We start from the raw sequence: 24692 nt of genomic DNA, 5'->3' as shown, positions 1-24692 counted from the left end.
TTTGACATTGAAAACAATTGCATTCATATTCTTATGGCAGCCCTGGTGTTCATATCCCAGATGAATAATTAATTCATCTCCCCTCTAATAGCACTAAATCGCCATGAGTGAGAGAGATAACTTCTTGTCAAAACTGCCGGGCTGGATTTCAATCCAAGATGTATGTTTATCCACTGCATTTTATGCTACAGCGTTCATTTCGAAATGGTCGGGGTTTAACGTGATAGGAACAAGTAGCAAAATCTTGCTGCTTTATTGCACTGAGCTGAATCATTTTTTTTCATAAATAAACCATATCAAAAGCATTTCTGAGCAAGTACTTACCAAACAGTAACTTGGATCATTCTGAACAGCTACAGCAAGTGACCCTGCAATAATAAACTTAAAACATATTCCACGTCAGACAGCAAATCTGGAAAAATTGAATAGTGACAGAAACGTAGGATTTTTCTAATTTCCCTTCCCCACAAGCTTTTAGTAAAATTTATTTACGGGACGTGTGTGTTGCTGGCTGGGCCAGCGTTTATTGCCCATTCTTAATTGCCCTTGAGAAGGTGTTGGTGGGCCGTTTTCTTGATTCGCTGCAGTCCAGTTGGTGTAGGTACATCCACAGTGCTGTTAACAAGGGGGTTCCCAGATTTTGACCCAGCAACACTGACAGAATGGCAATATAATTCCAAATCAGGATGCTATCTTGGAGGGGAAGATTCCATTTCTCTCCGTGCGACATCAAGAAAGAGCGAACACAGGCTCATCACAGTGTGTTATCTGGATGTTTTGTTTCTGGGGTGATCACACCCCTTAGGATAGGATCTTCTGGCCGGGGACACGGGGGTGTGACTACAGCTGAAGCAGGCGTGTCAGTCTCTGCAATTGTTCACCAGGTTTGAGGTTGTTTCAGCTTGCTTGGATGAGAGTGGGGGCTGCAGTATGGATGAGTGACTGACCATGGCAACAGAAGCCATTCAAGTGGGGGAATCACATTAGAAGCAGGGGACAGTATGGTGAGGGTGATTGACATTGTTCGCTGCCGCAAGGAATGAGAAGCCAGATATCTGCTTTGCCTGCCCAGTGCCAGGATTCAGGGCATCTGCTCCAGCTTTGAGATGAACTTGCAGTGGTGGGAGATAAGAAGATTCTGCCCATAATATCTGCCATTGCCCATCATGAACTTTCAACCTCTCCAACACCTGCACATGGGAGCAGCAGTGTGTACTACCTGCGAAAGGCACTGCAGAAACTCCTTCAACAGCATCTTCCAATCCTCCACCCTCCATCAACTATAATGGGAGGGCAATTTCCCCTCCTAGTCACACACTATCCTAACCTGGAGTCTGGGCTCCATGGTCAAAATCCTGCTTCTCGCTAATAGCACTGTGGGTGTTTCTGGGTGACACGGGCTACAGCAGCTCAAGGCTGTGGCTCACCACCACATTCTCAAAGCCATTAAGAGATGGGTAATAAATCCTGACCTTGCCACCAACATTTCGTATCCAAACTAAAAAAGGAACTCATGAAAATATTCATTTCTCTATTACAGGGCGTTGCGAACAGTAATAAAGATCATTTATGCTAACTATTTGCCAACGAATGATTGATGCCAACTGCGTCTAATAAATAGCAGATGGATATGGAGAGCCCAGAACCTTCCATTCATCAATAGTACTTACCAGAACTCCAGTCCACCAGGGTGTCCCGGTTGCCACCGACGTGTCCATCACAGTATACACTTGCGGAATGCTGATTTCTATTATTCCAATGATTATGGAGATTATACCCGTCACAATCTGCGTTATCTGCAAGAACCAGAAAACTGGGTTTAAATTGAAAAACTAACCTGTTGTCAGTACTTTTAATGGTGTGAAATTGACAGTACAGATCAGCCGCCCCTTCCCATAGAAAGAGTCTAATTTTCACCTCTAGTGATTTAGAACAAAGAACAAAAGAACAAAGAACAAAACTACTCTGTGCAGCTCATCCAATGAATTCATAACTTGGAATTCTGGAATTGGAAATGGTAACTTTTAGGATTCATTGTAAAAAATGAAATAAAACAGAATAATAAATGGAATCCATTCTTCTTTCTAATTAATTTACTGAATTAATGCCAATACTACAGCTCAAACAGAGATAACTTTATGTTATTTGGGTGAAACTCCTCTTATGAAAAAAGGTCAATATTATTCCATATCTCACTACAAGAAGGGTGTGGAGGCTATTGAAAGGGTGCAGAGATTTACAAGGATGTTGCCTGGATTGGGAGGCATGCCTTATGAAGATAGGTTGACGGAGCTAGGTCTCTCCTTCCTGGAGGGACGAAGATTGAGAGGCGACCTGATAGAAGTTTATAAGATATTGAGAGGTATAGATAGGGTGGATTCTCAGAGGCTATTTCCCAGGGCTGAAATGGTCGCTACGAGAGGACACAGGTTTAAGGTGCTGGGGAGCAGGTACAGAGGAGATGTCAGGGGTAAGTTTTTCACTCAGAGGGTGGTGCGTGAGTGGAATCAGCTGCCGTCGGTGGTGGTAGAGGCAAACTCGCTGGGGTCTTTTAAGAGACTTCTGGATGAGTACATGGGATTTAATGGGACTGGGAGTTATAGATAGGCCTGGTAGGTATGGATACGATCGGTGGAACTTGTGGGCCGAAGGGCCTGTTTGTGCTGTAGTGTTCTATGTTCTATGTTCTATCACTGTGACAGATCATTGGCTGTGTGCTGTGTATGAAGTAAGCTCTGGTGGGGATGATAGTACGTCAGTAACAGAATCCATCTGGTTTTCCATCCATTGATATTAATACAAGGAAAATCTAATGGGAACTTGATGGAATTGAGAATTCATTGACGGACAGGAAATAGAGACTGGGAATAAATGGGTCTTTTTCCAAGTGGCTGGTCATGAGTAGTTGGGTACCAATGTTTAGGTTGTTCATGATAGATATAAATGACTTTGCCAGCAACAAAAGGCAGCACGGTGGCATAGTAGTTAGCACTGCTGCCTCACAGTGCTAGGGACCTATGTTAAATTCTGGTCTCGGGTCGCAGTCTGCTTGGGGTTTGCACATTCTCCCCGTGTCTGCGTGGGATTCCCCGGTCTGCTCAGGTTTCCTCCCATGTTCTGAAAGACGTGCTGGTTGGGTGGATTGACCCGAACAGGCGCTGGACTGTGGCGACTAGAGGAATTTCATAGTAACTTCATTGCAGTGTTAATGTAAGCCTGACTTGTGATGAATAAATAAACTTTAACTTTGGTTTCTTTCCTGGTGGCACGAGATGGCCCATACCAATGGCCAGCGGTGAGATCTTCTGGTTCTGCCATTGCCAACGGGGTTTTCCATTGGACGCACCTCTCACCGCAGAGAAACACACAGCATGGGTGTGCCATCAGCTGGACCGAAGATCCCAATGTCGAAAAACAGCTTTGGAAATTGCACTTACGCCCAGGGGCTTGAGTTTTCCTTTGAGCATTTCCTGTATGCCAGAATTATTTTGACTGAGCGTTGCAGCTATGGATTGGTTCAATGGATTGGTTGGCAAGTATTGCACCATTTGTGGCGCGCTGGGCTGTGGTGGTGGGACTTGGTTTGGTGCAAAGACACTTCCATCAATCTTCAACATGCCAGCCATTTTCGCCACAATTGTCTGAAAGAAATAGGAGAGTAAATGAGTCCTTTCCCATTTGTAAACCAATCTTCATTTCCATATCTCAACTTGCATTTGTTAAGTACAACACAATTCTCAATGAAATACAGTTACATAGAAACAGAAATATTTCTATTTGTTTTGGAGAAATAAGGTCCAGAAAAATTCCACTGTTAGTCTCAGGATTGCAGAGCTGGTGGACAGAGTTATGAAGTGAGCATGTTCACACAAAAGACAGTTAAGCAACATTTTTTTTACATTTAGAACATCAAAGCTATTACCAGGGGGGATAGTAAAACAGGAAACATTCAGAGTTATTGTTGAGAAGAGAGATGTTCTACCAAATAAAGAACAAAGAACAACACAGCACGGGAAACAGGCCCTTCGGCCCAACGAGCCCGCGCCGCCATTTTAACAGTGTCCTCTACCTATGACCTTTGTCTACGCCTATTGGGGAAGATTGAGGGAAGGCTAATTTAGGGACAATTTGTTACACCAATCAGCCTAAGAGCACGTTTTTGGGGTGTGGGAGGAAACCGGAGCACCCGGAGAAAACCCATGCAACAACAGGGAGAATGTGCAAACGCCCACAGACACCGGCCCAAATCCATGTATCTGAACAGCAAACAGTGATAGTCTGTTCACTATCTGTTCACAAATCTGTTCATCTTGCACTCATCTGGACAACTATACGATTTAATCCAATACTAAAAGCAACAACAATTTGTACTGCATGAGAAGAGTGTGCTGACTGGTTTGTAGGTGGATTCTGATCAGTGGAAGCATTGACATGGAGAATGCAGCAGGAAATTCAATTCTTCGAGCGTTTGTTTCAACTTCAAACCAGGTTTCAACTGAAACAAAAGCCTGAGATTTAATAGTTAATGATTCGCTGCTGCAGTCACCGTGGCAACACCTCTACCAATCAGTCTGCTCACCATCGAATCAACACTCTCTTCCCATGCAGTATAAATTGTTGCTCCTTTTACAATTGGTTTATCTTCAATAACTGTCTGGATGGGAGCAAGGCAAAAATCCTCGACAGCATTCCTCTTTACAGCAATGCTCAACTTCTGCCTCAGAGTTATTATTCCTGGAGTAACACTTAAAGCCTAGATACCGGAAGGGAAGGTTAGATAATCAGTTTCTGCCTCAAAGATTTGCCATTTTATTATCTAAAGTAGACCTGAAATTTAGAAAAATCATTTACAAGTTAGAGTCTCACAGCATTAGGATCTGTTTAGATCTACAGTCCTACATTCTTGTTTTGCTAATTGCTACATTCTCGCTTCAACTTCTTGCTGGATTGGGCAGAGCGAGGTCACGGGCGGTGGGCAGAGTGAGGTCATGGGCAGTGGGCAGAGTGGGGTCACGGGCGGTGGGCAGAGTGAGGTCATGGGCAGTGGGCAGAGTGGGGTCGCGGGCAGAGTGGGGTTGCGGGCAGTGGGCAGAGCAGGGTCGCGGGCAGTGGGCAGAGTGGGGTCGCGGGCAGAGCGGGGTCGCGGGCAGTGGGCAGAGCGGGGTCGCGGGCAGTGGGCAGAGCGGGATCACGGGCAGTGGGCAGAGTGGGGTCGCGGGCAGTGGGCAGAGCGGGGTCGCGGGCAGTGGGCAGAGTGGGGTTGCGGGCAGAGCGGGGTCGCGGGCAGTGGGCAGAGCGGGGTCGCGGGCAGTGGGCAGAGTGGGGTCACGGGCAGTGGGCAGAGTGGGGTCGCGGGCAGAGCGGGGTCACGGGCAGTGGGCAGAGCGAGGTCGCAGGCAGTGGACAGAGTGGGGTCGCAGGCAGTGGGCAGAGTGAGGTCACGGGCGGTGGGCAGAGCGAGGTCGCGGGCAGTGGGCAGAGTGAGGTCACGGGTGGTGGGCAAAGCGGGGTCGCGGGCAGTGGGCAGAGTGAGGTCACGGGTGGTGGGCAGAGTGGGGTTGCGGGCAGTGGGCAGAGCAAGGTCGCGGGCAGTGGGCAGAGTGGGGTCACGGGTGGTGGGCAGAGTGGGGTTGCGGGCAGTGGGCAGAGCGAGGTTGCGGGTGGTGGGCAGAGTGGGGTTGCGGGCAGTGGGCAGAGCGAGGTTGCGGGTGGTTTACCTCTCACTCGCTTTTGAGTGTGGGAAGGCGATTGGAATTCAATCCCTGGCGTCTTCTCAGGGTGATGGTACAAATTCTATCGCACGTCTGTGGATGGTTAGCTGTCACTGGAGGATAATCAGAGTGGCCTGTCTTGACCAGAGGCAGTTAGAGCAGTGGTAGCAATCCCCATTCCCCACGGACTGAAATTGAGCAGGTTTGACAGCTCGGGGTTGGATCTGGTGTAACTCTGCTGCTCCGTGGGTCACTTGTGACATCATGGTAATGATGCAAAATCAAACCAATATAAGAACATAAGAACATAAGAACATAAGAAATAGGAGCAGGAGTAGGCCATCTAGCCCTTCGAGCCTGCCCCGCCATTCAATAAGATCATGGCTGATCTGTTGTGGCTCAGTTCCACTTTCCCGCCCTCTCCCCATAACCCTTAATCCCCTCTCTTATCAAGAACCCATCAACCCGCTTCTTAAAAATATTTAGCGAGGCAGCCTCCACCACTTCAACGGGCAGAGAATTCCAGAGATTCACCACCCTTTGAGTGAAGAAGTTCCTCCTCAACTCCGTTCTAAACCGCCTCCCCTTTATCTTGAGGCTGTGCCCCCTAGTCCTACTGTCTTTTTTGAGCGGGAAGAGTCTCTCCACCTCTATCCTATCCATCCCATTCATCATCTTATACGTCTCAATGAGATCTCCCCTCATTCTTCTAAACTCTAACGAGTACAAGCCTAGTTTATTCAGCCTCTCCTCATAGCTCAATCCCCTCAACTCCGGTATCAGCCTAGTAAACCTCCTCTGCACTCCCTCCAGGGCCAAAATATCCTTGCGCAGGTGCGGCGCCCAAAACTGTACACAGTACTCCAGCTGCGGCCTCACCAATGCCCTATACAGCTGCAGCAAGACCTCCCTACTTTTATATTCAATCCCCCTCGCTATGAAGGCCAGCATCCCATTTGCCTTCCTGACCACCTGCTGCACCTGCAAGCTGGGTTTTTGCGACTCATGCACAAGGACCCCGAGGTCCCTCTGCACCGTCGCCTGCTGCAGTTTTTCGCCACGTAAGTAATAGTCCTTCCTACCATTCTTCCTACCAAAGTGGACCACCTCACACTTGCCAACATTAAATTCCATTTGCCATTTCCTGGCCCATTCGCCCAGCCTATCTAGATCCTTCTGCAGACTCTCCACACCCTCCGCACAATTTGCCTTTCCCCCAATCTTGGTGTCATCAGCAAATTTCGACACCCTGCACTCGGTTCCCTCCTCCAGATCATCTATATAAATGGTAAATAGCTGAGGCCCCAGCACCGACCCCTGGGGCACCCCACTAGTCACCAACCGCCAATCTGAATAGCACCCATTGACCCCCACTCTCTGCCTCCTATTTGACAACCAATCCTCTATCCACGCTAACACCCTACCCCCAACTCCATGTCCCCTGACCTTCTGCAATAACCTCTTGTGAGGTACCTTGTCAAACGCCTTCTGAAAATCCAGAAAGACCACATCCACCGGCTCTCCTCTATCCACTGCCCTAGACACATCCTCATAGAACTCCAGTAAATTTGTCAGACACGACTTCCCTTTAATGAAACCGTGTTGCGTCTGCTCTATCAAGCAGTTCCCTTCAAGATGCCTCGCAATTTCCTCCTTAATGACGGATTCTAACATTTTACCTACCACAGACGTTAAACTAACCGGCCTATAATTCCCCGCCTTTTGCCTGGCACCCTTCTTAAACAACGGCGTAACATTAGCCTACTGACCTTCCCCTAATTGTATAATAATTATTTCACAGTCAGGAATAACCTTTCTGTTTCTAACCTTTCAAATCCTCAAAACGTTTTAAACACCTTGTACAGATTACTCTCCAATCTCTTATCAGCGTAAGAATAAATGTGCAACCTTTCCTCGGAATTCTGTCTCTTTAAGTCCAGTATCTTTGTGGTGAGTCTGTACAATGGCCTGTCCAAGCTAATGTATCATGTCCAGACTGATGTGAGTGTAATATAGGCTGATAGGATGGAGGAGGTAGATGTTCTGAGGGAAGATGTATTAGCAATTTTGGAAAAAAAACCTGAGGGTCGATAAGTCCCCTGGGCCAGATGGGATGAGATTGCAGCGGCTTTAGCTTTGATCTTTGGGTCCTCACTGTCCACGGGGATTGTGCCAGAGGACCGGAGAGTGGCAAATGTTCTTCCTTTCTTTAAGAAAGGAAATAGGAATGACCCTGGTAATTATAGGCCAGTTAGTCTTACTTCGGTGATCGGTAAGTTAATGGAAAGGGTCCTGAGGGATAGGATTTATGACAATTTGGAAAGGTACAACTTAATCTGGGATAGTCAGCATGGTTTCGTGAGAGGTAAGTCTTGCCTTACAAATTTGATTAAATTCTTTGCGGAGGTAACTAAGTGTGCGGACGAAGGTAGAGCAGTTGATGTCATATACGTGGATTTTAGTAAGGCTTTTGGTAAGGTTCCCCATGGTAGACTCATGAAGAAAATAAGGAGGTGTGGGATAGAAGGAAATTTGGCCAATTGGATAAGTAACTGGCTATCTCGTAGAAGACAGAGGGTGGTGTGGAGGGAAAATTTTCAGACTGGAGTCCAGTTACCAGCGGTGTACCACAGGGATCAGTGCTGGGTCCTCTGTTACTTGTGATTTTTATCAATGACTTGGGAGAGGGGGCTGAAGGGTGGGTTAGTAAATTTGCTGATGACACCAAGATTGGTGGAGTAGTGGATGAGGTGAAGGGCTCTTACAGGCTGCAAAGAGACATTGATAGGATGCAGAGCTGGGCAGAAAAGTGGCAGATGGAGTTTAATCCTGATAAGTGCAAGGTTATTCATTTGGCAGGACAAACTTAAATGCGGATTATAGGGTCAACAGTAGGGTTCTGAGGATTGTGGAGGAACAGAGAGATAGAGCCGTGAAGAAGGCTTATAGCGTGTTCGCGTTTATTAACAGGGGGTTTGAGTTTAAGAGTCATGGGGTTATGCTGCAAGTATGCAGGACATTGATGAGACCACATTTGGAATATTGTGTGCAGTTCTGGTCACCTCACTATAAGAAAGATGTGGAAGCATTGGAGAGAGTGCAGAGGAGATTTACCAGGATGCTGCCTGGTTTGGAGGGTAGGTCTTATGAAGAAAGGTTGAGGGAGCTGGGGCTTTTCTCTTTAGAGCAAAGGAGGAAGAGAGGTGACTTAACAGAAGTTCATAAGATGATGAGGGGGAAAGACAGAAAGGACATTCAGAGACTACTTCCTCAGATGGATGTAGCTGTTACGAGGGCGCATAACTATAAGGTTCATGGTGGGAGATATAAGAGAGATGTCCGAGATAGATTCTTTATTCAGAGAGTGGTTGGGGTGTGGAATGCACTGCCTGCTGTGATAGTGGAACCTTCAAGTGGTTATTGGATAGGCACATGGAACATGCCAGAATGATAGGGAGTGGGATAGCTTGATCTTGCATTCGGACATAGCTCAGCACAACATTGGGGGCCTGTACTGTGCTGTACTGTTCTATGGTCTACAAACAACAAATAACAGTAGACCCAGCACTGGTCCCTGATGCACACCGCTGGTCACGGGTCTCCAGTTTGAAAAACAACCCTCTATAACTATCCTCTGACTTCTGTCAAGAAGCCAGTTTTGTATCTATTTAGATACCTCACCCTGGATCCCGTGAGATTTAACCTTATGCAACAACCTCCCTTGTCAAAGGCCTTGCTAAAGTTCATGTAGACAACATCAACTGCACTGCCCTCATCTACCTTCTTGGTTACCCCTTCAAAAAACTCAATCAAATTTGTGAGACACAGTTTTCCACTCACAAAGCCATGCTGACTGTCCCTGATCAGTCTTTGCATCTCTAAATGCCTGTAGATCCTGTCTCTCAAAATACCGTCCAACAATTTACCCATCACAGACGTGAGGCTCACTGGCCTGTAGCCCTTTTTAAACAAAGGCACAACATTTGCCACTCTCCAATCTTCAGGCATCTCACCCGTGACTATCGATGAATCAAATATCTCTGCTAGGGGACCCGCAATTTCCTCCCTATCCTCCCACAATGTCCTGGGATACACTTCATCAGGTCCCGGGGATTTATCTAACTTGATGCGTTTTAAGACTTCCAGCATCTCCTTCTCTGTAAGGTGTATTCTCCTCAAGACATAGAACATAGAACATAGAACACTACAGCACAAACAGGCCCTTCGGCCCACGAGTTGCGCCGATCACATCAATACCTACCAATCCATAGACCTATCTATAACCCCCAATCCCATTAAATCCCATATACTCATCCAGAAGTCTTTTAAAAGACCCCAGCGAGTTCGCCTCCACCACCACCGACGGCAGCCGATTCCATTCACTCACCACCCTCTGAGTGAAAAACTTACCCCTAACATCACTTCTGTACTTGCCTCCCCGCACCTTAAATCTGTGTCCTCTCGTAGTGACCATTTCAACCCGGGGAAATAGCCTCTGAGAGTCCACCCTATCTATTCCTCTCAACATTTTATAAACTTCTATCAGGTCGCCTCTCAACCTTCGTCTCTCCAGGGAGAAGAGTCCCAGCTCCCTCAACCTAACTTCATAAGGCATGCCTCCCAATCCAGGCAACATCCTTGTAAATCTCCTCTGTACCCTTTCAATAGCTTCTACGTCCTTCCTATAGTGAGGTGACCAGAACTGCGCACAGTACTCCAAGTGAGGTCTGACAAGGGTCTTATAAAGTTGCAGCATTACCTCCCGACTCCTAAACTCAATCCCTCGATTAATGAAGGCCAGTACACCATACGCCTTCTTGACCACCTCCTCCACCTGCGAGGCCGATTTAAGAGTCCTGTGGACCCGGACCCCAAGATCCTTCTGCTCTTCAACACTACTCAGACTCCTGCCCTTGATAGTGTACTCGTTCATCCCATTGGTCCTGCCAAAATGGACGACTACACATTTATCCGCGTTGAAGTCCATCTGCCACTTCTCCGCCCAGTCCTGCATCCTATTTATGTCCTGCTGCAACTTCTGACATCCTTCCAGACCATCCACAACACCACCGACCTTCGTATCATCAGCGAACTTACTAACCCATCCCTCCACTTCCTCATCTAGGTCATTTATGAATCACTATTTATTTCCCCAAGTTCCTTAACATCCATGCTTTTCTCAACAGTAAATACTAATGAGAAATAGTCATTTTGGATCTTACCCATCTCTTGTAGATCCGCATATAGATGACCTTGTTGATTTTTAAGAGGCCCTACTCTCTCCCTTGTTACTCTTTTACCCTTTATGTATAGCTCTTTGGATTCTCCATTGCCTTATCTGCCATAACAATCTGTGTCCTCTTTTTGCCCTCCTGATTTCTCTCTTAATTCTATTCTTATACCTCCTATACTTTCCAAGGGATTCACTTGATCCCAGCTGCCTCTGCATGTCATGTGCCTCTTTCTTCTTCTTTTCCTCATTTTTTATTCCAGGCCTGGGGGGTAAAGACCATCATTCCATTCACCATTTTGATTGCGTGTTTGTACTTGTTCAATGCCGTTTAAAGATTTGCGTAGCTAGATTCCCGAATCCCTTGGCTCGTTTACAGTTCCAGTTTCTCACTATTTAGAAAATACGCAGTTTATTTTCCATGTGTTCAGAGTGAATGACCTCACACTTCCCTGCATCAAATTCGATTTTCCAGAGAACTGCTTACTCATTTAATCTGTCCATGTCCCTTTGCAACTTCCTGCTCCAATCTTCGCCACTTAGTGGATTCAGAATCAGTTCCCCTCCTAAATCGCTACAACCTGTAAACCCAGATACACAGCTCTCTGTTCAGTCATTCAAGTCACTACTGAACATAGTGAAAAACCAGGATGCCGGAATCATTCCTGGGCAACACTACTTATCAGATTGTGCCAGAGTAATTCTTTTCTCTTAATCCCGGCCTCTCTCTCTCTCCGCAACCTATTTCCCAACTAAATCTAAATGTTACCTCTAATTCGGTGCACTCTCACTTTTACTAATGGTGGTCCACTTTGTCTGAAGCAATCTTGAACTCCAGTTAGATAACAGGCACAGACACTTCCTTCTCTGCTTTCTTAGTGATCGTCACAAAATCACAATCGCCACAATTAAAAAAAGTCAGACCTGATTTACCAGCAACACAACAATTCCGTCTCTCTCTGATCGACCCACATTTAACTGTTCAATCACTCTCTTGATGTGGAGTTGCCGGCGTTGGACCGGGGTGGGCACAGTAAGTAGTCTCACAACACCAGGTTAAAGTCCAACAGGGTTATTTGGTACCACCAGCCTAGTATTGTGAAACTTTCTGTGTCTATCCTTGAAGATAGATTCTTGTATGCTCCCACGAGCCACAAACTGGCAGCTCTCTCATTTTGTGCGTCTCTCTCTCTCTCTCTCTCTCTCATTCTCCCTAAACAATAGAGTGACATTAGCACATTACTCAATGGCCAACATAATTATTGAAACAAGAAAACTTTGGAAGATTATGAGTAACGTTTCTGTTACTGCCTCACCTACTTTTAATATTCTCCAGTGAAAACCATTATACAAGTTGTGAAGAACACTTAAAGACACAACAGAGAACCATAGAATTCCTACAGTGCAAAAGGAGGCCATTTGGTCCATCGAGTCCACACTGACTCTCTGATAGAGCAACTTACCCAGGCCCACCCCTTGCCTTACACGCTTGCCACGGCTAATCCACCTAACCTACACTTCTTGGGACTGTGGGAGGAAACTGGAGAACTGGGAGAAAACCAGCGCAGACACAGGAAGAACATGCAGACTCAACACAGACTGGAATCGAGCCCGGGTCCCTGTGGGCAAATACAACATTACCCATTTTGCCAGCAAGAAAATAAAGCAAGAAATCGAAATGATGAGAGCCCTGAGATGCAGAGGGTTCTGGGCGTCCTAGTGCATGCATCATAAAAGGTTAGTGTACAGCTACAGCAAGGAATTAGGAAAGTTAAATTGAATGTTAACGTTTATTGTGAGGGGAATGAAACATAAAAGGAGGAAGGTTATGTTTTAGTTGTACAGTGTACAGTATTGTGAATAAATTTTGTCCATTGCCATGATTTTATTTACAGATTAATCTCATTGATTTATTTTAGATTCACGTCTCTCAGAGGTATTTTATTCTGTTACTGTCAGGTGAAAATGATTGCAAAGAATTCTATTAATAAATCAGCCATTATATTTTATTTGTGTCAGCCAAAGATATGCCTGAGGATTTTCCTCTTATATTCATATATTTGTGTATAAAAAGCGATATTTCACTGGGAAGAGTGGGGCTGTAAAGAGCAAGACTTTAGTCTGAACAGCAAGGTATAAAAGAGCAGGACTACACAGTAGAGAGTGGGGTATAAAGTGTGGTACGTCAGTGAAGAGAATGCGACGTAAAGAGCAAGGCAAGACTGAAATGTTAACACCAAGGGAGTGTGAGAGGAGTGGGGCCATGGCCAGTGAGATAAACATGATGTGGAGATGTCCAGTAATTCCCCGGAGTGGAGAAGCTACATTATCTTCTCCGGAGCCTTCAACATGTCATTGATGAAGATGAACATCTCGCCAAGGCCATCCCCACACCCCCACTTCTTGCCTTCAAACAACCGCACAACCTCAAACAGACCATTGTCCGCAGCAAACTACCCAGCCTTCAGGAGAACAGTGACCAAGGCACCACACAACCCTGCCACAGCAACCTCTGCAAGACATGCCGGATCATCGACACGGATACCATCATCTCACTTGAGAACACTATTCACCAGGTACACGGTAAATACTCTTGCACCTCGGCCAACGTTGTCTACCTGATACGCTGCAGGAAAGGTTGTCCCGAGGCATGGTACATTGCGGAGACCATGCCAACTCTACGACAACGGGTGAATGAACACCGCTCGACAATCACCGGGCAGAAGTGTTTTCTTTCTGTTGGCGAACACTTCAGCAATCACAGTCATTCAGCCCCTGATTTTCGGGTAAGCGTTCTCCAAGGCAGCATTCACACAACGCAGAATCGCTGAGAAAAGACCGATAGCCATGTTCCGCGCAGATGAGGACGGCCACAACCTGGATCTTGGGTTCATGTCACATTATCTGTAACCCTCATGATTTGCCTGGACTTGCAAAATCTCACTAACTGTCCTGGTCGGAGACAATACCCGTCTCTTTAATCTGTGCTTAACCCTCTCTCCATTCATATTGTCTGCACCTTTATGCCTTGACTACCAGCAAAGGCTAGCATTCCAAACATTATCTTGTAAATTGAGCTTGTGTCTTTATATGTCCTGTTTATGAACACGACTCCCACTCACCTGATGAAGGAGCAGTGTTCCCAAAGCTTGTGGCGTCTGTTGGACTTTAACCTAGTGTTGTGAGACTTCTTATAGTGAGATAAACAGCAGGGCTATTCACAGCCAGAGAGCAGATAAGCAGCAAGGCAATAAACAGGAAGCCAATGTAAGAATAACAGTGTCATTAACACTGAGTGTGAAAGGAGTGTGTCAATTAACAGAGTGTAAGAAAGGAGCAGTGCAGAACAACAGGGACACAGGATGGAGCAGTGAAGGGGCTGGGGGGGGGGTGGAAAACCAATGTGGAGCAACGCGGGAGAGGGGGGACCGCGGGCAACCCATGCTGGGGGAAACGCGGACGATCCAGTGCAGGAGTGGAGTGCGGGGAACCCAGTGTGGAGCAGTGCGAGGGGAGAGTGGGGAACCCAGTATGGAGCAGTGCGGGGAGAGAGCAGGGAACCCCAGTGTGGGGGGAGAGTGGGGAACCCAGTGCGGAGCAGTGCGGAGGGAGAGTGGGGAACCCAGTGTGGAGCAGTGCGGAGGGAGAGCAGGGAACCCCAGTGTGGGGGGAGAGTGGGGAACCCAGTGTGGAGCAGTGCGGAGGGAGAGTGGGGAACCCAGTGTGGAGCAGTGCGGAGGGAGAGTGGGGAACCCAGTGTGGAGCAGTGCGGGGGGAGAGCAGGGAACCCCAGTGTGGGGGGAGAGTGGGGAACCCAGTGTGGAGCAGTGCGGGGAGAGAGCGGGGAACCCCAGTGTGGGACAGTGTGGGGGGAGAGTGGGGAACCCCAGTGTGGGGCAGTGTGGGGGGAGAGTGGGGAACCCAGTGTGGGGCAGTGTGGGGGGAGAGTGGGGAACCCCAGTGTGGAGCAGTGCGGGGGGAGAGCAGGGAACCCCAGTGTGGGGGGAGAGTGGGGAACCCAGTGTGGGACAGTGTGGGGGGAGAGTGGGGAACCCAGTGTGGGACAGTGTGGGGGGAGAGTGGGGAACCCCAGTGTGGGGCAGTGTGGGGGGAGAGTGGGGAACCCAGTGTGGGACAGTGTGGGGGGAGAGTGGGGAACCCAGTGTGGAGCAGTGTGGGGGGAGAGTGGGGAACCCAGTGTGGGACAGTGTGGGGGGAGAGTGGGGAACCCAGTGTGGAGCAGTGTGGGGGGAGAGTGGGGAACCCCAGTGTGGAGCAGTGTGGGGGGAGAGTGGGGAACCCCAGTGTGGGACAGTGTGGGGGGAGAGTGGGGAACCCCAGTGTGGGGGGAGAGTGGGGAACTCAGTGTGGGACAGTGTGGGGGGAGAGTGGGGAACCCCAGTGTGGGGGGAGAGTGGGAAACCCAGTGTGGGACAGTGTGGGGGGAGAGTGGGGAACCCAGTGTGGAGCAGTGCGGGGGGAGAGTGGGGAACCCCAGTGTGGAGCAGTGCGGGGGGAGAGCAGGGAACCCCAGTGTGGGGGGAGAGTGGGGAACCCAGTGTGGGGCAGTGCCGGGGGGAGAGCGGGGAACCCAGTGTGGGACAGTGTGGGGGGAGAGCGGGGAACCCAGCGTGGGGCAGTGCGGGGGGAGCGGGGAACCCAGCGTGGGGCAGTGCGGGGGGAGCGGGGAACCCAGCGTGGGGCAGTGGGGGGGGAGCGGGGAACCCAGCGTGGGGGAAGAGTGGGGAACCCAGTGTGGGGCAGTGCAGGGGGAGAGCAGGGTTTATAGATTGGAAACAGACCCTTCGGCCCAACTTGTCCATGCCGCCCTTTCATTTAAGCCCCTAAACTAATCCCAATTGCCTGCATGTGGGCCATATCCCTCTATACCCATTTTACCTATGTAATTGTCGAAATACTTTTTAAAATAATAAGTTGTACCTGCCCCTACTACTGCATCGGGCAGCTTGCTCCAGAGACTCACCACTCTGTGTGTGAAAAAATTGCCCCTCTGGACACTTTTCTATCTCTCCCCTCTCACCTTAAACCTATGCCCTCTAGTTTTAGACTCCCATACTTTGGGAAAAGATATTGACTATCTAGCTCATCTGTGCCCCTCATTATTTTATAGACCTCCATAAGGTCACCTCTCAGCCTCGTACGCTCCAAAGATTAAAGTCCCAGTTTATCCAGCCTTTCCTTATAATTCAAACCAACAAGTCCCAGCAGCATCCTAGTAAACCTTTTCTGCACTCTTACGAGTTTAATAATATCCTTTCTACAATAGGGTGACCAGAACTGCACGCAATATTCCATTGGCCTTACCAATGTCTTGTACAACTTCAATAAATCATCCCAACTCCTGTATTCAACATTCTGACCAATGAAAGCAAGCATGCTGAATGGCTTCTTCACCACTCTGTCCAGCAGTGACTCCATTTTCAAGGACCTATGAACATGTACCCCTAGATCTCTTTGTTCTGTAACTCTCCTCAACACCCTACCATTAACTGACTAAATCCTGCCCTGGTTCAATCTACCAAAATGCATTATCTTGCATTTGACGAAATTAAACTGCATCTGCCATTCGTCAGCCCACTGGCCCAATTGATCAAGATCTCATTACAATTGGAGATAACTTTCTTCACTGTCTGCTATGCCACCAATCTTGGTGTCATCTGCAAACTTACTAACCATGCTCCCTATATTTCCATCTAAATCATTGATATAAATGACAAATAACAGTGGACTCAGCACTGATCCCTGAGGCACACCGCTGGTCACAGGCCTCCAGTTTGAAAAACAACCCTCTGCAGCCACCCTTCGGCTTCTGTCAAGGAGCCAATTTTGAATCCATTTAGATACCTCACCCTGGATCCTGTCAGATTTAACCTTATGCAACAACATACCATGCGTTACCTTGCTAAAGTCCATGTAGACAACATCAACTGCACTGCCCTCATCTACCTTCTTGGTTACCCCTTCAAAAAATGCAATCATATTTGTAAGGCATGATTTTCCACTCACAAAGCCATGCTGTCTGTCCCTAAATAGTCCTTGTATCTCTAAATGCCTGTAGATCCTGTCTCTCAAAATACCTTCCAACAACTTACCCACCACAGATATGAGGCTCACTGGCCTGTAGTTTCCAGGCTATTTCCTGAAACCCTTTTTAAACAATTTGTCTGAAGAAGTGGAAATATTTCCCTTTCATTGTGTGTTTACATATTGTTCAAAAAACAAAGAAAAAAGAACAAAGAACAGTCCAGCACAGGAAGAGGCTCTTTGGTCCTCCAAACCTGCACTGATCATGATGCCAAGTAAACTAAAACCGTATGCACTCACAGAGACCACATCCTTCCATTCCCATCCTATTCATGTATTTGTCTATTTGCACCTTAAATGCTCCTATTGTATCTGCTCCCATCACCACCCCGGGCAGCACATCCCAGACATTCATCACCCTCTGTGTAGAAAATTTGCCTTGCACATTACAGAATTCCACAATACAGAAGGAGGACATTCGGCCCATCAAATCTGCACCAACCACAATCTCATTCAGGCCCTATCCCCACAACGCCATGTGTTTACCCTAGCTAGTCCCTCTGACACTAAGGGTCACTAAGTGGGAGAAAACCAGAGCACCTGGAGGAAACCCACGCAGACATGGGGAGAACGTGCAGACTCTGCACAAACAGTGGCCCAAGCTGGGATATGAACTGGGCACTGTGAGGCAGCAGTGCCAACCACTGTGCCACCCTCTAAGCTTTTCTCATGGGATAGTGTCCCCTCTACACTTTTCCCCACGCACCTTAAACCTGTGTCCCCTGGTACTTGACTTTTCTACTGTAGGAAAGAGTATCTGACTATCCACTCTGTCCATGCCACTCATAAATCTTATCAGGTCACCCCTCAACCTCCATCATTTCAGTGAGAACAAACCAAGTTTATCTAATTCTCCTCAGAGCTAATACCCTCCAGACTAGGCAACATCCTGGTAAACCTCTCCTGTACCCTTTCCAAAGCATCCACACCTTTATGGTCATGACCAGAATTGTATACAATATTCTAAATGAGGCCTAATTTCAGTAAGACCTTTGACAAGGTCCCTTGTGGCAGACTGATGCAGAAGGTGAAGTTGCATTGAATCAGAGGTGAGCTAGCAAGGTGGATACAGAACTGGCTCGGTCATAGAAGACTGAGGGTGGCAGTGGAAGGGTGTGTTTCTGAATGGAGGGCTGTGACAAGTGGCATTCCTCAGGGGTCAGTGCTGGGACCTTTGCTGTTTGTAATATATATATAAATATATATATAAATGATTTGGAGGAAAGTGTAACTGGTTTTATTAGTAAGTTTGTGGATGACACAAAGTTTGGAGGATTTGCGGACATCGATGAAGGCCATCAGAGGATACAAGAGGATATAGATCGGTTGGAGACTTGGGCAGAGAGATGGCAAATGGAGTTTAATCTGGAGGTAATGCATTTTGGAAGGTCTAATATAGATAGGAAATATACAGTAAATGGCAGAACTCTTAACAGTACTGATAGGCAGAGGTACAGGTACACAGGTCACTGAAAGCAGGTTGAGAAGGTAATCAAGAAGGCACACGGCCTGCTTCCCTTTATCGGCCGAGTCATTCAGTTTAAAAATTGCCAAGTCATGTTGGAGCTTTATAGAACCTTAGTTAGGCAAGGTTCTATAAACTTGGAATATAGTCTTCAATTCTGGTCTCCACACTACCAGAGGGATATGGAAGCTTTGGAGAGAGTACAGAAAAAGATTTACCAGGATGTTGCCTGGTATGGAGAGCATCAGCTATGAGGAGGAGTTGGAAAAACTTGGTTTATTCTTGCTGGAATGACGGATGTTGAGGGGCAACCTGATAGAAGTCTACAAGATTATGCATGGACAGAGTGGATAGTTAGAAGCTTTTTCCCAGGGTGGAAGGGTCAATTACTAGGGGGCATAGATTTAAGATGTGAGGGCCAAGGTTTAAAGGAGATGTCCGTACAAGTTTTTTTACACAGAGGGTGGTGGGTACCTGGAACTTGCTGCTGGGAGAGATAGTGGAAGCTGATATGATAGTGACTTTTAAGGGGCATCTTGACAAATACATAAATGGGATGGGAACAAAAGGATATGATTTTAAAGGGATATGATAAAGGGAATAAAGGGATAGGGTTTTGGTCACCGCACTTGTGGAAGGATATATTGACCTTGGAGGGAGTGCAGAGAAGGTTCACTCAGCTGATACCAAAGATGAGGGGGTTGGACTATGAAAAGAGATTGAATAGACTGGGTCTGTACTTGTTTGAGTTTAGAAGGCTGAGGGGGGATCTTATAGAGACATATAAGATAATGAAGGGGATAGATAGGGTAGAGGTAGAGAGATTCTTCCCACTTAGAAAGGATAGCAGGACTGGAGGGCACAGCCTCAAGATAGGGGGGGGGGCAGTTTAGATCAGAGTTAAGGAGGAACTTCTTTACTCAAAGGGTGGTGAACCTCTGGAATTCTCTGCCTGTTGAAGTGGTGGAGGCTACCTCGCTGAATATATTTAAGTCACGGGTAGATAGGTTTCTGATAGATAAGGAAATTAAGGGCTATGGGGAGAAAGCGGGAAAGTGGAACTGATCCACTTCAGATCAGCCATGATCTTATTGAATGGCGGGGCAGGCTCGAAGGGCTAGATGGCCTCCTCCTGCTCCTATTTCTTATGTTCTTATGATATGGTCTCTGGAAGGGTAGTTTAGCTGGACAGCATGGAGGAGCCTCTCCCTGTGCTGTAATTTTCTTTGTTCTAAGGTTCTGTACAGGTGCTGGATTTCCTTGAAAATGTCGACTGTTTTTCTCTGTTACCACATCACAGAATGATTACAGCCCAGAGGGAGGCCAATCGGCCCCTGTGGTCTATGCTGTCTCTCTGCGGGAGCAATCCGCCGAGTATCACTCTGCCTTTTCCCCATACAGCGTTGAACACGTTACTTTTCAGATCCTGATCCCATTCACCTTTCCCAGTGACCCAGTGGGGTTCAGACACAGCAGTGACGGCGAAAATCTTCATCAGGTGAAGACTGAACAGGACGAGTTGGAAATAGGACATGAATCTTACCTGGGATGAGTCAGATTCTCACTCCGATATGTTTCCACCAAGTCAATATGTGGGTCCAAACTCGAATGAAATTGTGTTTTCGGCTGTTAATACGAGGGAGCGGTCTCCAGCCTGTGTGATGGCGATGGTTGCTCTGAGTCTCAGATCTCTTCGTCACACCAGCTGTACGTGGAAAATATTACGAGGATTACTTGGAAATGTGCGGTCGTATTGGCTGCACAGTGTTGATACTGCCGTCAATGATCTATGGACTGTCAAACTTTCTCTAAAGTTAGGAGTAAAAAAAAACTGAATATGAAATTTGAAACTTCAAAGTCAATCGCCACCCCCCCAACATTCCAGGGAGGAACTCAATGAAATCCAGAGACACAGAAACTGAGGCAGGGTCGCTGAAATCAACCTGGGAATCTTCAATATGTGGATATGCCGGGTAAACACAGTAAAACTTTTTACAATCTTCAGTATCACAGTAAGAAGTCTGGCAACACCAGGTTTTAAGTCCAACCGGCTAATTTGAACTCGCAAGCTTTCGGATAAATCTATCCAAGCTACCAAATAAATGGGTTGGACTTTAATCTGGTGTTGCCAGGCTTCTTACTGTGTTTACCCCAGTCCAACGCCGGCATCTCCACATCAGTCTTCAATAGCCACAGTTACAGCTGAACTTGGCATCGGTTACAGTGCAGCCAGATTAACCAAGAGACATATTACCAGTCAGTCCAATACTTAGCAACAGGAATGTGACCTACATTTCCGCAGAGAGCTGGAAAGCAGATCAACAAATGTAGAAACAAAAGACACGTTTGTTCGGGGAACCGAGTGGAACTTTGTATTTGATACAAACGATGCTAACAATATCTCAGATTCTGACAGTGTAAAACTGAGCCCAAAACCTTTGCTTCCCGAATCGGCCGTGTCTCTCCTGCCGGTTTGAAACAAGCGAAAGCAAGACACTTCCTCCTTTCACATCTCTGGCTGGCTTTTACTCCTCAGAGTTACACAGCCCCCAAGATCCAGACCCTGGGCGGGGTAAGGTCCCGAGAAACAGTTTGAATTGTTATTCTGCAACAAATGACTCATTTGGCAGGATGCACAGGGTTGGGAGAGGGGGGAGGGGGGCCAGTGGCTGGCTGAAGGGAAGTTGGCAAATTTAGACCATCGCTGATGTGTTGCACAGGAAGCTCTAACTTCAAAACTGATTGCTCAATCAGTCTCTTTTTTGTTCCAAGAGGTGAGTGGTTTGGATTAGTATTTGAAACTGGTGAGAAGAAATCCCACGTTAATGATCAAACTTTTATAAAGCAAACAACCGAGGGATGCTGGAATCTCAAAGCAAGAGAGAAAGTGCTGGGAGATTTCAGCAGCATCTGTCAGCAGAGAGAAGAACTGAGGTCATCTGGATTCAGCTCTTTTCTCGCCTGATCGAACTGGGATTTGGGGGAGTTTGGGGTTGGAACCCTGTCTGTGGTTAAAAGGTGTTTCCACATTACAGTGAGTGAATGGGTAGATATTGGACGGCGAAGTTCAGAGAGCTCGTCTCATCCCTTTGCAAGAGCGACCCGGCTAATCTCAATCCCTCATTAACCTGTTAAGGCTGCAACATTTCCCTCTCCAATATAAAATTATTATCGAATTCACTTCATAACAAAGCAACATTTTATCGCAAATGTTCTATTAATTTATGATTTCACCCTGAATATATAATGTTGAGTTGATGTTCCTGTTGGAACTGCAATCAGATTGATTTTGCAAAAGTTTAAATTAGGCAATAGTGATCATTTTTATCTCTCTCTCAGGTTTTGATTTCTTCAAAGTCTTCCATTGCCACACTCATTCTAATTTACTCGGATGCTACCGGTACTTGATGCTTTGAGTTATAAGGAGAGGCTGGATAGACTGGGACTTTTTTCCCTGGAGCATAGAAAGGCTTCGGGCTGATCTTATAGAGGTCTATAAAATAACGAGGGACATCGATCAGTTAGATGGTCAGCATCTTTTCCCAAAGGTAGGGGAGTCTAAAACTCAAGGGCATGGGTTTAAGCTGAGAGGGGAGAGAGACAAAAAGATCCAGAAGGGCAGTTTTTTTCACTCAGAGGGTGATGAGTGTCTGGAACCAGTTGCCAGAGATAGTAGTAGAGGCAGGTACAATTTTGTCTTTTGAACAGAACTAGAGGGCACAGCCTCAAAATAAGGGGGGGGGGGTCAGTTTAGAACAGAGTTGAGGAGGAACTTCTTCACGCAAAGCGTAGTAAATCTCTGGAATTCTCTGCCCATTGAAGTGGTGGAGGCTACCTCATTGAATGTATTTAAGTTACGGGTAGATAGGTTTCTGATAGACAGGGGAGTTAAGGGTTGTGGGGAGAAAGCGGGAAAGTGGAACTGATCCACTTCAGATCAGCCATGACCTTATTGAATGGCGGGGCAGGCTCGAAGGGCTAGATGGCTTAAACCTGCTCCTATTTCTTATGTTCTTAAGAGGACAGGAATGGTATGTGATGATGGATGTTATTTGTGGTATATTTTGGAGAATATGGCGGTAATCTGCAAAGAAAACCCTATGTGTTTTTGTGCATGGTTAGTTAAAGTGGGGCAATGTTAATAGAGAGAGTTTGTGTGCATTCCAAATGAGAGTTTATGGTGGGATTGCAAAAAAAGTACAGCACAGGAACAGGCTGTTCGGCCCTCCAAACCTGTGCTGATCATAACAGCCAAATGGACTATTATTTAAATGGTAAAAAATTGCAGCATGTTGCTGTGCAGAGGGACCTGGGTGTCCTTGTGCAAGAATCCCAAGGAGTTGGTTTGCAGGTATAGCAGGTAATTAAAAAGGCAAATGGACTTTTGTCCTTCATTGCTAGAGGGATGGAGTTTAAAAACAACGAGGTTATGTTACAGCTGGATAAGGTGCTGGTGAGGCGACACCTGGAGTACTGTGTATAGTTTTGTTCTCCTGACTTGAGAAAGGATATACTGGCACTGGAGAGGGTGTAGAGGGGATTCACTAGGTTGAGAGGGTTGGCTTATAAGGAGAGACTGAGTAAACTGGGACTATACTCATTGGAATTCAGAAGAATGAGGGGAGATCTTGTAGAAACATCTTATAGATAAGATAGATGCAGGGAAGTTGTTTCTATTGGCAGGTGAAAGTAGAACTAGGGAGTATGACCTCAAAATAACAGGGAGCAAATTTAGGACTGAGTTGAGGAGAAAATTCTTCACACAAAGGGTTGTGAATCTGTGGAATTCCCTGCCCAGTGAAGCAGTTGAGGCTGCCTCGCTGAATGCTTTTAAGGCAAGGATAGATAAAGTTTTGAACAGGAAAGGAATTAAGGGTGAGCGGGCGGGTAAGTGGAGCTGAGTCCATGAAAAGATCAGCCTGATCTTATTGAATGGCGGAGCAGGCTTGAGGGGCCACATGGCCTACTCCTGCTCCTAGTTCTTATGTTCTTAAAAGTTGGGAATTTGAAATCCAGTTAAACTGGAAAAGTCTTGACTATCAAAAAGCAGTCTGTTTCTGATTTTCTGCTCCCAGTGTTGCCCCTGGAGCAAAGATGCGACTGCATCCAATTCAAGAACCAGTTGAATCTGAAGTAGGTTCAGGGGATCTCAGTGAGACCAGGATATGAGCCTGGGGGATGGGGTGACAACAAGGGAGATAGTGGACAGGGTGTGAAGGCTGGTGTGGGGGTTTCTTGAGCAATACAGGAGGGGTCAACTCTTGTCGGGATTCTCAATTACAGCAAGGTGTCTGTGGAGTGTATATCCTCCCCACTTCCTTCCCTCACTGATCAGACTACCCTGCCAGGCCATCCCCACTCCCCTTTCACCCCACCCCACTCCCCCTCCCCCTCCATCAGCGGAAATGTTACAGCCTCAACTGGGGCAAGGGTGGCCAGACCATAGCTGGGCTGAAAATCACCCTCAAAACCTTACTGGCTCCCCCCTCCTGGAAACTTGTCCATAGTGGACCATGAAATCCCTGCCCTATCCCCCTGCATAATAAATAGGTCTGAGTTGATAATGAAAACAAACTATGGTTCATAAAAATAGGAATTATGAGAAACAATATCAAGTTTCACACGCGCTGGTGTTAAACAAAAATTGGGTGCTGATGGAAATCACTTGTAAAACAGTTCTAAAAAAAAAACTAAAAACAGGATATTGGTCGATGACTTAGCAGTTGAAATTGCAGAAGTTGTGATGGAAGGGCCCGATAAACAGGGACGAGGCCTTTAACGCAATCTGCACCCACGTCCACGCAGATGCCCACTTTACTGAGGCCTGAAAATGGTCATGATGCGATTTGCGCCTGCACATTTGCATGCAGTTAAATTGAATTAATGAACTGCCCACCCAACTTTATCAACATTTCCCCCTTTACCATCGCGTTCACTCATTCAGATTCACCGTGAAACAAAGATGCTCGACAACGTTTGTTCTGGGTGCTCCAGCTACTGAAGAGGTAAATTCAGAACTTCCAACGGCTCTCTGACTCAGATCGGTGGTGGAGTTGGGAGGAAGACAGGCCAGATCATTCCCTGGTGGCGAGGGGGTGGGGAGGTGGGGCAGAGGGAGGCCAGGTTGGTATGGATCTACACCATAGAAATAATCATTTGAAGGGGAGTCTCACCTTATGGT

The 24692-nt window shown here is 46.9% G+C and overlaps 1 protein-coding gene across 3 annotated transcripts in view; it reads right to left on the bottom strand.

Moving 5' to 3' along the window:
- The window catches only part of LOC145341154 (membrane-spanning 4-domains subfamily A member 8-like), a 32949-nt gene extending 11738 nt beyond the window's left edge, over positions 1-21211 (bottom strand). Inside the window, exons 1-5 of one of the 3 annotated variants that reach the window (XM_080186058.1) lie at positions 20948-21211; positions 20055-20319; positions 3438-3641; positions 1671-1796; positions 325-381 (exon numbers count right to left, since the gene is read on the bottom strand). In XM_080186058.1, coding sequence (XP_080042184.1) covers positions 325-381; positions 1671-1796; positions 3438-3626 — 372 coding nt within the window. In that variant the 5' untranslated portion in view covers positions 3627-3641; positions 20055-20319; positions 20948-21211. The other 2 variants (XM_080186057.1, XM_080186059.1) reach the window with 2 other exon arrangements.
- Positions 21212-24692: the final 3481 nt, after the last annotated feature.

The sequence above is a fragment of the Carcharhinus amblyrhynchos genome, chromosome 3, assembly GCF_965287045.1.
Source record: "Carcharhinus amblyrhynchos chromosome 3, sCarAmb.v2.hapA, whole genome shotgun sequence".
Taxonomy (NCBI): domain Eukaryota; kingdom Metazoa; phylum Chordata; class Chondrichthyes; order Carcharhiniformes; family Carcharhinidae; genus Carcharhinus; species Carcharhinus amblyrhynchos.
This window is presented reverse-complemented; position numbering and strand designations above follow the sequence as displayed.